Below are 14,907 nucleotides of genomic sequence, written 5' to 3' on the forward strand. Positions count from 1 at the left end.
TTTTTAAAGATTTTATTTATCTATTCATGAGAGACACAGAGAGAGGCAGAGACACAGGCACAGAGAGAAGCAGGCTCCCTGAAGGGAGCCTGATGCAGGACTCGATCCTGGGACCCCAGGATCACGACCTGAGCCAAAGGCTGACACTCAACCGCTGGGCCACCCAGGCGTCCCAATGAGAGGTTCCTGCTCCAGGAGGGATCTGCTCAGTCTGCCCTCATTCCAACCTTGCCCCCCATCCTGCCGCCTGTTAGGGAGGGGACCTGGTACACAGATTATGTTTCCCAAGTTCTTGGGTCTGCTAGCTTCTGCCTGGGTTCCAACTGAGCAGAGACTAGACAGCAAAGAAAAGGAATATATAGGTTATCCCCTCCTTCTTCCCTGCCTTCGGAGGCTTCTCTATCAGTAATATGCTTCTCTGTAGTTTCAGTTTCAGTCGACACCTTTCTGGAGCTTCAGCTGCATAACTTCTTCCATTTGCCCCCAGTCTAGGGGTGATGGTGGCTAATAATCTCACGGAGCTTGCTTGGCTTCTCAGTTCGTCACCCCTGGACACGATCCCCTGAAACACATTCCTTTTTTTTTAATAACTAGCATGGATTCTGTGTTTCTGGCTAGCCTCTTCCTGATATACCTCCACAGTAATTTATAGACTGTTACCTTTTCTTTAGTTCATTCAACAATTCTAGAGCATCTAAATGTAGCAGGTACTGCTTGAGTGGCTAAAAGTACAGCAGCAAACAAGGCCAACAGTATGCCTGTTCTTGTGAAGCTCCATAAGTTTCATGAAGACGGACAATAAACAAAAATGTAAAATGACAGATAATAATATGTAAAATTCAGAGGAAGAAGCCTAGGCAATGTGCGGATGAGAGACTGAGCACTACTTTAGTTTGGAGAGTTACAGGAAGCCTCACAGAGGAGGTGCCATTTGTACTGAGCTATGAAGGACAAGAAGGGACCAGCTATGTCACAAAGAAGAGACGGAGCACTCCAGGTAGAGACAGGGAAACTTGGGCAGGAAGAAGTTTAGAATAGTGGAGGGACAGCGAGGCCAGAAAGGAAAAGCTCCTCCTGAGCAGAGGTCAGGGATGGAGGTAGAAGACTGGTCATGGAGATAGGAATTTGAACTTTATTTTTCTAAGTGGGATTAGAAGCCATCAGAGAGTTATAAGCAGAGGTAGGGAGCATGATTTAATTTATAATTTTAAAAATTTACTCTAACTGCTTTTGGGAGAGTGGATCGAGGGAGGGCAGGAGGGAAAGCTTCCAGGTGAGTCACCTCTATTACCAGGGTACCTATGATGGTGGAGGTTGGGCTAAGGTGGTAGCAGTAGAGAGGGAGGCGATGTAACTGCTGTCAAGGGAGAGTGGATGGGATTGCTGATAAATAGAATGTCAGAGTAAGATCAGGAAAGAATAATGAAGGATAATTGTGATTTTTTTGGTTGACCAACTAGATGGATACGTAAACCAAAAATCATTCTCGATCATATTTCTTTCATCTTACTAGAGTTAACATTCTTCTCTTGAGAAGTATTCATACATAAATGTAAACCTGGTATTTGTTTCATTACCCAGCATTTTATTTTGAAAACTTTCAAGTCTTTGAAAATATTACAAGGACATTACTGTAAACACCCACAGGTTCCTTTTCCTATATTCACCAGTGTCAATATTTTGCTACATCTGCTTATATCATTTTCCCTCTATATATCACCCACACACATACACACACACAGATTCACTAAAACACTTAAAAGGAAGTGGCAGACATGACACTTCCCCTCTTGATTATTCAGCACATATCTTCAAAGAACAGGACATTCTCCCATAAAGCTGTTCTATTTTCACTCCCAAGAATTTTTACCTTAATGTGAAATTATTATCTATCATATAAGCCCTCTTCATATTTCTGTTTCCCACAAAATTGTTTCTTACAGCCCTTATAGAACCTCCTTTCCCCTCAAAATCTGCTATCCAATAAAGAATCATTCATTTTTCATATCACTGTTGTCTCCTTAATCTAAAATAGACCAGTCTTTTTTTTTTTTTTTTTTTTTTTGAAGAGTCTAAGCCAGCTACGATGTTCCTCAATGGAATTTTTTCTGCTTGTTTCTTCAAGATTGAATTAAAGACAAACTTTATTTGGTGGTTTACTACAGAGATGATATTGTGCCCTTCTTAGTGATCAGCCAGGAGGCGCATGCTATTGCTTGGATCCAATTATGGGTCAGATAAGTTTGATCACTTGGTTAAGATGGTGGCTTTTTAGTTTTAATCAATAGAATCTTAATAGCCTTCAACCAACTCATGAAATTAGAGAAATATCTCTTTGCTATTTCAAAACATAACAACAGTCACTGCACAGAACGTTCATAAAAATGTCCACTCCCTTGAAGGTGGATAGCTCTCTCTGGAAATATAGGGAAACCGGTAACAACAATAGTGAAAGAAGACTGTATGTGTGTCACCTGTCTTAAACAAGCAGCCATAGGTAGTTTCTATTATAAATAACTCTTTGGAGAAGAGTTAGAACATAGCATGACATGAATGGAAAGTGATGTGCAGATCTAAATTTAAATGATCACAGAGGGACGCCTCGGCAGCTCAGTAGTTGAGCTTCTGCCTTTGGCTCAGAGTGTGATCCCGGAATTTTGGGATCAAGTCCCACATCCGTGGGGAGCCCGCTTCTCTCTCTCTCTGCCTGTGTCTCTGCCTCTCTGTGTGTCTCTCATGAATAAATGAATAAAATTTTTAAAAATAAATAAATAAAAATAAATGATCACAGAAAGTGGGTTCCTCCATGCATAATGCCAATCCTTTGCTTGAAATAAGTGCCACGGGCTAATTCCATAAAAGAAAAGTCATATGCAAATATTTATGCAAAACGGTACACTGGATATTCTCGCACCTGTTCTCACAATTAATCCTCAGGTTGTTTCTTCATACATGTAATTAAGATTCAGAAAGGCTCCCTAAATTTCAATAGTTCAAATTCTCAAATTCGTCTCAAAATTAATTCTCAATTCTCAACGTTAATATGTTCCAATTTACTATTGGAATCTATAATAAAGTTACTCTAAAATACATGTACTATCCAGAGTGGGGGTGAATGGGTGATGGGCAGTGAGGGGGGGCACTCGATGGGATGAGCATTGGGTGTTATTCTGTATGTTGGCAAATTGAACACCAATAAAAAATAAATTTATTATTAAAAAAAAAGAAAATGAGTAAAGAAAAGTGAAATAAAACAATTTTTGAATTCCTAATTGACCCAACAGACAATGGTTTGCTCAAAAACCAACAACCAAGTACTCAGCGATCACAGCTTATGAGTAAGTGAGATGAGGGCCCTACGGCATGAGAAGGAGGAATTGAGAATACTCTGTTCTGAGGAATGTGTATTGTGTGTGAAGCCTGTGAGGGCACTTGGATTCTTTACAAATGCATCCTGCAAACTCTTTAAAAAATAAGAAAAGAAGCATAATCTAGATACTAAGGAGGGAGAGAAAATGCAATCACAAGATGTTGAATTAAAACCAAAGGAAGCAGGAAAACACTGGAAGACATAAAAAGAAACAAAGAACAAGGGCAATAACAGACAACAGTAACCAATATGGTAGATATTGATCTAACTATACTCAGGATCATGTTAAATATCAGTGGTGTAAATATGCTAATTAACAGCCATGTTAAGACACTCAACATCACCCAGCATCAAGGAAACGCAAATCAAAACCACAATGAGCTACTTACCTCATACCTGTCAAAATGGCTAAAATGAACAAATCAGGAAATGGCAGATGTTGGTGAGGATGTGGAGAAAGGGGAGTCTTTTTCCACTGTAGGTGGTAACGCAGGCTTGTGCAGCCACTGTGGAAAACAATGCAGAGGGTCCTCAAGAAGTTAAAAATAGAGCTACCCTATGACCCAGAAACTGCACTACTGAGTTTTCGCCCCAAAGATACAGATGCAGTGATCAGAAAGGGCACAAGCTCCCCAATGTTTGTTGCAGTATTATCAACAAAAGCCAAACTATGGACAAAGCCCGAATGTCCATCAACGGATTAATGGATAAAGAAGGTGTTGGGTGTGTGTGTGTGTGTGTATGTGTGCGTGCGCGTGCACACACACACACACACACACAGAGCGAGAAATATTACTCAGCCATGAAAAAGAATGAAATGTTGCCATCTGTCATGCTATGGACAGAGTTGGAGAATATAATGCTAAGGGAAATAAGTCAGTCTGAGAAAGACAAATACCGTATGATCTCACTTACGTGGAATTTAAGAAACAAAAGAGATGAATATATTTGAAGAGAAAATAAAAAGAGAGAAGTAAGAAAAGAGACTTTTTTTATAGAATTCATTTATTTATTCATGAGAAACACAGAGGGAGAGAGAGGCAGAGACACAGGCAGAGGCAGAAGCAGGCTCCCCGCAGGGAGCCCGACGTGGGACTTGATCCCAGGTCTCCAGGATCACACCCCAGGCTGCAGGCGGTACCAAACCGCTGCATCACCGGGGCTGCCCAATCACAGTTATTTTAAAGTCCGCATCTGGTAGTCACTGAAGGTTGGAGTAGCTGTGCCAATTTGCTAAAATCAGACAGCAATGAAATTTGCTACATCAATTGGCTCTTCCTTTCATGAACAGTTCTCTGTAGGATATGGTGCTATTTGATAGCATCTTACCCGCAGTACAACCTCTTTCAAAATTGGAGTCAGTCTTCTCAAACCTTGCTGCTGCTTTATCAACTAAGTGTATGTAATATTCTGAATCCCTTATTGCCATTTCAACAGTCTTTACAGATTCTTTCCCAGGAGTAGGAATAGGTTGCGTCTCAAGAAATCATATTCTTTTTCATCCATAAGAAGCAACTCACTATCGGTTGAGGTTTTTTCCCCCCCACTTTTAAAGCCATCATTTTTGGCATTAGTACTTTTAAAAATTTTTAAGTTTTTGCTTAAATTCTAGTTGGTTAGAATGTGGTGCAATATTGGTTTCAGGAGTAGAGTACAGTGATTCCTTACTAATGTATAACATCATGTGCTCATCACAAATGCACCCCTTAATGCTCATCACCCTGTTCGCCCATCTCCCCTCCAGAAACCCTTAGTTTGTTCTCTGTAGATAAGAGTCTCCTGTGGTTTGCTTCTCTTTTTTGTCTTCCCTTCCCCTATGTTCATCTATTTTATTTCTTAAATTCCACATATAAGTGAAATGATATGGTATTGATCTTTATCTAACTGACTTATTTCATCCAAGTTCTATTATGAGATTGCAGTAGTTCAGTCACATCTTCAGGTTCTACCTCTAATTCTAGTTCTCCTGCTGTTTCCACCCCATTTGCAGTTATTTCCTCCACTGAAGTCTTGAGCCCCTCAAAGTCATCCCTGGGGTTTAGAGTCAACTTCTTCCAAATTCCTATTTCTGTTGATATTTTGAATGCTTCTCACGAATCACAAATGTTCTTAATAGCATTTAGCGTGGTCAGTCCTTTCCAGAAGGCTTTCAATGGACTTTTCCCACATCCATCAGATAAATCAGTATCTATGGCATCTATAGCTGTATGAAATGTGTTTCTTAAATATTAAGCCTTGAAAGTTGAAAATGACCACTTGATCCATGGGCTGCAGAATGGATGTTGTATTAGAGGTAGAAAAACAGCATTAATCTCACTGTACCTCTCTGTCAAAGCCCTTGGGTGCCCAGGTGCGTTGTTAGTGAGCAGTCATACTTTGAAACGAATCTTTTTTTTTCTGAGCAGTCAGTTCAACAGTGGACTTAAAACATTCAAGAAACCATGTCATAAATATATGTACGGTCATCTAGGCTTTGCAGTTCCATTTATAGAGCACAGATAGAAGGGATTTAGCATAATTCTAAAGGGCCCTAGGAATTTCATAATAGTAAATGAGCATTGGCTTTGGCTTAAAGTCACCAGCTGCATTAGCCCCTAACTTAGAGAGTCAGCCTGTCCTTTGATGCTTTAAAGCCAGACATTGACTTCTCTCTAGCTATGAAAGTCCTAACATCCACTATGAGGCTGTTTAATCTACATTGAAAATCTGCGGTTCAGTGTGGCTGCCTTCATTAATTCTCTTTGCTACAACTTCTGGATACCTTGCTGCAGCTTCTGCATCAGCATTTGTTGCTTCACCTTGCACTTTTATGTCATAGAGATGGCTTGTTTCCTTAAACTTCATGAAATAACCTCTGCTAGCTCAGACTTTTCTTCAGCAGCTCAACTAATTAATTATTAGGGCTTTTTTTTTCCAGAGCAGTTTTTGAGTCACAGAAAAGTTGAGGAAAAAGTAGAGATTTCCCACATACCTGTCTCACCCAAAACACACACACACACACACACACACACAGAGACAGAGAGACAGAGAGAGAGCCTCTCTTACGTCAAGATTTTCCAGCGGGCAGGGGAGGGGGGCACTTGTCACAACTGATGAATCGACACTGATACATCATAATTACTCAAGGCCCATAGTTTATATTATGATCCACTCTTGGTGTTATACATTCTGTGGGTTTGGAAGAATGTGTGGTAAAATCTATTTGTCAATATAGTATCATACAAAGTATTTTTATGACATTATTCTTGTATCCCGGGGATAAATCCCACTGGGTCATGGTGAATAATCTTTTTAATGTATTGTTGGAGCCTATTGGTTACTGTCTTGTTGAGAATTTTTGCATCTGTGTTCATCAGGGATATTGATCTATAATTCTCCTTTTTGTGGGGTCTTTGGTTTTGGAATTAAGGTGATGCAGGCCTCATAAAATGAGTTTGGAAGTACTCCATCTCTTTCTATCTTTCCGAACAGCTTTGGTAGGTTAGGTATGGTTTCTTCTTAAAGTTTTGATAGAATTCCCCTGGGAGGCCATCTGGCCCTGGACTTTTGTGTCTTGGGAGGGTTTTGATGACTGCTTCAGTTTCCTCCCTGGTTATTGGCCTGTTCAGGTTGTCTATTTCTTCCAGTTCTAGTTTTGGTAGTTTGTGGTTTTCCAGAAATGCGTCCATTTCTTCTAGATTGCCTAATTCATTGGCGTAAGTTTTTAACATCGTTTGTATTTCCTTGGTATTGATGGTGATCTCTCCTTTCTCGTTCATTATTTTATTAATTTGAGTCTTCTCTCTCTTCTTTTTAATAAGGCTGGCTAATGGTTTATCTATCTTATTAATTCTTTCAAAGAACCAACTCCTGGTTTTGTTGATCTGCTCCACAGTTCTTCTGGTCTCTATTTCATTGAGTTCTGCTCGAATCTTTGTTGTCATCTTCTGCTGGGTGAAGGTTTCATTTGCTGTTTCTCTCCAGCTCCTTTAGGTGCAAGGTTAGCTTTTGTATTTGAGTTTTTTCCAGTTTTGAGACGGATGCTTGTATTGTGATGTATTTCCCCCTCATGACTCCTTTTGCTCTATCCCAAAGATTTTGAATGGTTGTATCTTCATTCTCACTAGTTTCCACAAATCTTTTTAATTCTTCTCTAATTTCCTGGTCATATTTATGGTCATATTCCATAAATAATATGACCCTTTCATATTTTAGTAGATGGTCCTTAACCTCCACCTGTTTGAAATCCATCCAAACTACTTCTTGTGATTTCGTTCTAATTTCAAAGTATTATGGTCTGAAAATATGCAGGGGACAATCCCAATGTTTTGGTATCGGTTAAGACTTGATTGGTGACCCAGTATGTGGCCTATTCTGGAGAAAGTTCCATGTGCATTTGGGAAGAATGTGTATTCAGTTGTGTTTGGATGTAGGATTCTATAAATATCTGTGAAATCCATCTGGTCCAGTGTATCATTTAACACTCGTTTCTTTGGAGATGTTGTGCTTCGAAGATCTGTTGATTATAGAAAGCGCTGTGTTCAACTCACCAAGTATAAGTGTATTATTATCTAAGTATGTCTTAACATTGGTTACTACCTGATTGATATACTTGGCAGCACCCACATTAGGTGCATATATATTTATGATTGTTAGGTCCTTTCTAGTATAGATCCTTTAAGTATGATATAGTGTCACTGTTCATCTCTTACTACAGTCTTTGGGATAAACTAATTCATCTCATATAAGGATGGCTACCCCTGCTGTCGTTTGAGGACCATTTGAATGGCAAATTGTTCCACAACCTTTTATTTTCAGGTTGTAGGTGACCTTACGTCTAAAATGAGTCTCTTGTAGACAGCAAGTAGATGGGGCCTGCTTTTTTATCCAGTCAGAAACCCTGCACCTTTTGATGGGGTCATTAAGCCCATTCACGTTCAGAATTACTATTGAAAGATATGAATTTAGTGTCATCATGATACCTATTCAGTTCCTGTTTTTGTGGATTGTTTCCTTGGACTACCTCTTTCTTTTACTGAGTCCCCCTTAATATTTCTTGCAGAGCTGGTTTGGTGCTCATCATATTCTTTCAGTTTCTGCCTATCTTGGAAGCTCTTTATCTCTCCTATTCTGAATGAGCTCCTGCTCGATAGAGTATTCTTGGCTGCAGGTTCTTCTCATTTAGGACCCTGAATTTATCCTGCCAGCACTTTCTGGCCTGCCAGGCCTTTGTGGAGAGGTCTGCTGTTATTCTAATACTTCTGCTCATAAGCGTTAGGGATTTCTTGTCTCTTGCTGCTTTAAGGATCTTCTCTTTATCTTTGGAATTTGTAAGTTTTACTATTAAAGGTCGAGGTGTTGAGTGGTTTTTATTCATTTCCCCAGGGCAGGGGTGGGGGGGAATCTATCTCCTGTATCTGAATGCCTGTTTCACTTCCCAAGTAAGGGAAGTTCTCAGCTATGATTTGTCCAAATACACCTTCTGGTCCTCTGTCTCTGTCGGTGCCCTCTGGAACCCCAATTAAACGTAGATTTTTTCCTGCTGAGGCTGTCATTTATTTCCCTTAACCTTTCCTTGTGATCTTTTTTTTTTTTTCTTTTTTCCTCAGCTTCCTTCCTTGCCATCAACTTGTCTTGTATGTCACTCACTGGTTCTTCTACCTCGTTAACCCTCATTGTTAGGACCTCCAGTTTGGATTGCATCTCATTTAATTGATTTTTAATTTCAGGCTGATGAGATCTCAATTCTGCAGTCATGAAGTATCTTAAATCCCTTATCCTTATTTCTAGAGCCACCAGTAGGTTTAGAATTGTGTTTCTGAATTGGCTTTCTGAATTTGAATTGTATTCCAAACTTTGTAACTCTATGGGAGAGAGGATGTTTCTGATTCTTTCCTTTCTGGTGAATTTTTCCTTCTAGTCATTTTTCTCAGTGCAGAGTGGCCAGAAACAAGTTGTACTGGAAAAAGGAGAAAGATAGAGAGAGAAAAAAAAGGGGGGGGAGGCGGAAACAGAAAACAAAAAACAAGAGGGAGTATCCTCTGATTCTATATATTGTAAATCCCTCGACTTCCCCTGTTAGTTTCCAGCACTGCTTTGGTCAAGAACTTGCTTTCCCTGTCCTTCCAGCTGGTCTTCTGGGGCATGGGCCTGCTTCTACAAGCAATGCTGATTCTCAGAGGTGTGTGCACCTGGGGGAGCTGCCCAGCCCCCTGCCAGGTGCAGGACTCAGTGGGAGCTGTTTATCCTATGAGGCCCCTGCTGAGTCCCTGGTAAAAAGTGACAGTAGGAGGAACAACAGTGGCGGCGGCCAGGTCTCCAGCCCTGGAGTCAGCTCCCGCAGTAATTACCACAGCTCCCAGTCCGAAGGGGCCTGGGTGCTCCACAGGCGGGCTGCACCCAGAGCAGGAGCCTCCTTACTGCCCTGTGTTCTCTCGGCTTCCGCCTGTCTCCGGGGGGAGTGCCAGATCCTGGGCTGCTTCCCCTGGTGCCCTGGGATCTGGGGCCTGTGCCGCTGGAATCACGCTCCTGGGCCATGCAGCCCCCTCGAAGCGGAGCCGCCGCCTGAGCCGCTCCTGGCCCCTCCGGGCGCATGCTGCAGCCCTTTAGGGAGCTCAGCCCATAGTATGTGGCGCCCTCTCCCTTGGGGCGCAGTTCCTCTGTTAGTGCCCCTGGGAGCCTGAGGCCATCCCTGCCCATCCTGGGATCCTGCCCGAACTCCCTGCAAGTGCCTTTCCTTCCGGGAAGATTGGTAAACCTGCATCTCTGGGACTGGCCTTTCCTGTACTGGGGTCACTTGCCGCCAGGTCTGAGCCAGGCTCTTTGCGGGGCCTCCTCCCCCTTGGATGCTTTTTATTTTTTCCGTCTTCCTACTTTGATAGAAGTGAAAACTCTTTTCACTGTAGCATTCCAGCTGTTTTCTCTTTAAATCTCAGGCCGAATTCCTTGTGCTCTCTTAAGTAAAATCCTTTTTATTTTAAAAGTGGCTTAAAAAAATCCATGGATGCTACATTTGTGGTGAGCATAGTATAATGCATACAGAAACCGAATGCCTATGCTGTACACCTGAAACTACTGTAACGGGTTAACTATACTCAAGTAGAAAAAACTTTTAACTCAATAAAATAAAATAAAATAAAATAAAATAAAATAGGAGATAAAAGAACTGATGCCACAGATATACAAGTATCACAAGAGATTATTGTGAACCATATTGCAAGCACCCATATTGTGAAGTCTATATGGCCAAGAACAAGGAACAGCCTTGCTCTTCACTGAATATTTCTATACCCACACCTCCAAACTCAGGTTTTAAGTCTTAGTGTTCAATGTGATGATATTTGGAGGTGATGCCTTTGGTAAGTGATTAAGTCATGAAGGTGTAGTCCTCCTGATTTGAAATTAGTGCCCTTCTAAAGGAGGCTGGAGTGAGCTCCCTTGACCCTGTCCCTTATGAAGACATAGGAGGAAGACAGGCACTCAGAACCAGGAAGCAGACCCTCACTGGACACTAATCTGTCAGTGCCTTGATTTTGGACTTCCTAGACTCCAGAACTATGAGAAATAGTAAGATAGTTTATCAAGATAGCTGATCCTGGGGATCCCTGGGTGGCTCAGCGGTTTGGCACCAGCCTTTGTCCCAGGGCATGATCCTGGAGTCCCAGCATCTTGCAAGCCCAAGTCTTGCATTGGGCTCCCGACATGGAGCCTGCTTCTCCCTCTTCTTGTGTCTCTGCCTCTCTCTTTCTCTCTCTCTCTACATCTATCATAAATAAATAAATCTTAAAAAAAGATAGCTGAGCTGATAGAAGCTCAATATGCAAAGTATTTTTATTTCTATAAGCTATACACAGGAAATGAAGTTGATTTTTAAAAATAATTTAAAATAGGATCAAAAGTATCAAATAACTGAAAATAAATCTAAAATATATCTTGCAGGATCTTTATAAGAAATTTTTTTAAACACTGAGAGTAGAGCAATTAAAATATTGTTTGGAAAACTCAGTATTATAAATGTCTCTTCCCTTCAAAATATTTATAGATTCAATGCAATCCCAATCCAAATCTTTGCATTGTAAAGCTTCATAAGTTGATTATAAAAGACCTATGGAGCCCTTTCCCCCTTTATCCTTTCCGTTCCCAAAGATTTCAGTCCAAAAGCACAGGAACAGAAACAAGGAGCGGTGGTGTCCCAGAGGGAGGTATTGGAGCCTGGCACAGAATTGGGAAGGCATAAATGTAGGAGTGCCACCTGAACAGTCTTAGAGCTCAAGACATAGCATCTCTGAAAGGTGAGTAACTTAGGATGAGGTATCACAGACTTCAAAGGTTCAGGAGGCATCCACACAGGGAAAGAACAGCCCAGCATGGGTTTTCAGAGCCTGTAAGTGAGGCACATCATCTGCAGAAGTGGCCTGGTACAGGGTATCTCAGAAAGGAGGTTTTTATATATCTCAAAGTACTTCTCCATAAAATACTAATTGTAAAGTGCAAAGTTAACATTCTGGGGAAGAAAACTGAAGATACTACTCCAGCGATCAACGTCACCAACCATGGGACAAATCAAAACTGTAGGTCACGTGATATGATGCAATGAGAAGAGTAGAGGACCAGTTCAGTTGTGCTCTTGCTAAAATACATATATGTATATGTATATAAATATAATCTTAATTTTATCATAAGGAAACATAAGATACGTAAGAAAAACCCACACTGAAAAGACATTCTACGTTACTGGAATGAACTCTTCAAAGGATTAAAAGTCACAAAAATCAATGGAAAGACTAAGGAACTGTTCTAAACTGAAAGAGACTAAGAAACACAACATCTTAGTTCAGTACATGGTTTTGAATAGGACCTTCCTTGCTATAAAGGATACTACAGACAAATGTCAGAGCTTTAAAAGAATATGAGGTTTATTTTATTTTTTTAGAAGATTTTATTTATTCATGAGAGACACACACACACAGAGAGAGAGAGAGAGAGAGAGAGATGCAGAGACACAGGCAGAGGGAGAAGCAGGCTCCATGCTATGAAAGGAGCCTGATGTGGGACTCGATCCCCGGTCTCCAGGATCACACCTTGAGCTGCAGGCGGTGCTAAACCACTGCGCCACCGGGGCTGCCCAGAATATGAGGTTTAGATGATAGAGGGGATAGTTGACGTAGCAATTGCACAACTGGGTATTTACCCCATAGATACAAATGTAGTGAAATGAAGGGGCACCTGCACCTCAATGTTTATGGTAGCAATATCCACAATACCCAAACTGTGGAAGGAGCCAAGATGTCCTTCAACAGAGGAATGGATAAAGAAGATGTGGTATGGGACCCCTGGGTGGCTCAGCGGTTGAGTGTCTGCCTTTGGCTCAGGGCATGATCCTGGGATCCGGGAAGAGTCCCATGTCCGGCTCCCTGCATGGAGTCTGCTTCTCCCCCTGCCTGTGTCTCTGCCTCTCTCTCTCTCTCATGAGTAAATAGATGAATTCTTTTAAAAAAAAGATGTGATATACATACAAAATGGAATATTACTCAGACGTCAGAAAGGATGAAAACCTACCACTTACATCAATGGGCATGGAACTAGAGGGTATCAGGCTGAGTGAAACAAGTCAACTGGAGAAAGACAATGATCATATGGTCTCCCTCATAGGTGGAATATAAGAAATAGTGCAAGGAGGGGAAACTGAATGGGGAAAAATCAGAGAGGAAGACAAACCATGAGAGACTCAACTCCAGAAAACATACTGAAGGTTGCTGAAAGGGAAGTGAATGGGGAGATGGGGTAAATCAGTGATGGTCATGAAGGAGGGCATGTGACGTGATGAGCACTTGGTGTTACATGCAACTGATGAATTATCGAAAACTTTATCTGAAAACGATGACCCTTCTAAATGTTGGGAAATTGAATTTAAATTTAAAAACATAATGTATACCTAACATAGTTTGAATGGGTGTACTTATATGCCAATTTTTAAAAAACACAGTACTGTAAATGTATTTTCTCTTCCTTCTGATCTTTTTTTAAAAGATTTTATTTATTTATTCATAAGAGGCAGAGAGAGAGAGAGAGAGAGAGGCAGAGACACAGGCAGAGGGAGAAGCAGGCTCCATGCAGGGAGCCTGATGTGGGACTTGATCCCGGGTCTCCAGGATCACACCCGGGCTGAAGGCGGCGCTAAACCGCTGAGCCACCCGGGCTACCCTCTTCTGATTTTTCTTAATAACATTTTTCTCTAGCTTACTTTATAAGGAGAATATAGAATGGAATACATATAACACACAAAAAATAGGTTAATTGACTGTTTTGGTACAATATTCTGGTCAACAGTAGATTAGTAGTAGTTAAGTGCCTGGGGAGTCAAAAGTTCACAGATTTTCACACAGAGGATCAGTGCCCCCCTAAGCTCCACATTATTCAAGGGACAATTGTATTAGTGTTGATTTTCTGATTGGCAGGGTTGTACGGTAGCTATGTGGAATGTACTGACTTGCAGGATATAGGGGCCACAGGAATTGGGCATAAATTAACAATTTACTTTCAAACCATTCTGGAGGGAAAAGGTCGTTTTCTCTATTTTTTCTTTTCTCTAATTTTAAGACTCTTCTCAAAAAGTAAATTAAAAAAAAAAGAAAAGATAAAAAGCCTTAGGCAAATCTTTTTCACCATGAGGAAAGAACTATGAATAATAAGTATTTAAAATTGAAATTATACACAGGGTTTATGGCACTATAAAAATTGAAATACATACAAACATTGGTGATAGCTTTAGCAGCAGTATATCAAAATGATGTGTGTCTAAATCCATATGTCTAGTAATAAAACATAGAAAATACAAAAAAAAAAAAAAAAAAAACAACTACCAATTACCAGCCCCAAAACATTATCAACAACTTGGTCCGATCTACTTGGGCAGATTGGAGCCTGTAAAACTCAATAATGCTGGTTTCCATGTAGAAAATATGCTTAAATTTAATCAGATGCCAAGAAACATAGCTTAAAATAATATATAAACTTTCATTACACACGATATAACAAAATTTCCTTTAATAAAGATTTTTTGTACATCAGATATTTACTGGGAAACAATTAAAATGTTATATTAAACATCTAGGTAATAAACTTTTACTATATATCTTTCAGATCATATACTTTCTATTCAAAATCTCTACATATTCTCGTGATGCTTGCAGTACTAGATCTTGATTTACATTTGATTCGTCAGTAGGTCCTAAAGGAGAAGATCTACAGAATCCTGATTCTCAATCATGAGCAACTGAAAAAGAGAAAGAATAATATTCTTTATCTGAAATACTTTGTAGTTAACTAGAAGTTAGTAAAAAAAAAAAGTTGGAATCTTCTGAGTGTTAAAAGGATGAAAAATATCTACATATAACTACAATATAAAATACAAGATTACTATTAAATCAAGTTTGCTCACGATTGCCCATTGAATTAATTACTACTGTGGATAAACACTAGAGCTTCTGGTTTTCTCATTATAAGATGAGATTGCGGGATCCCTGGATGGCGCAGCGGTTTGGCGCCTGCCTTTGGCC

General features: G+C 40.3%; 1 protein-coding gene across 3 annotated transcripts in view; it reads right to left on the reverse strand.

Moving 5' to 3' along the window:
- Nucleotides 1–3,777: 3,777 nt before the first annotated feature.
- LOC119878745 (ankyrin repeat domain-containing protein 26-like) overlaps nt 3,778–14,907 on the reverse strand; it is a 42,041-nt gene continuing 30,911 nt past the window's right edge. For 2 of the 3 annotated variants that reach the window (XM_038589323.1, XM_038589322.1), the window contains one exon: nt 14,369–14,624. In XM_038589323.1, the coding sequence (XP_038445251.1) occupies nt 14,580–14,624 (45 nt within the window). In that variant the 3' untranslated portion in view covers nt 14,369–14,579. Of the gene's footprint in view, nt 3,877–14,368; nt 14,625–14,907 lie in introns of those variants that run through there. The other variant, XM_038589320.1, reaches the window with a different exon arrangement.

This window comes from Canis lupus, unplaced genomic scaffold (genome assembly GCF_011100685.1).
Source record: "Canis lupus familiaris isolate Mischka breed German Shepherd unplaced genomic scaffold, alternate assembly UU_Cfam_GSD_1.0 chrUn_S1879H2076, whole genome shotgun sequence".
Taxonomy (NCBI): domain Eukaryota; kingdom Metazoa; phylum Chordata; class Mammalia; order Carnivora; family Canidae; genus Canis; species Canis lupus.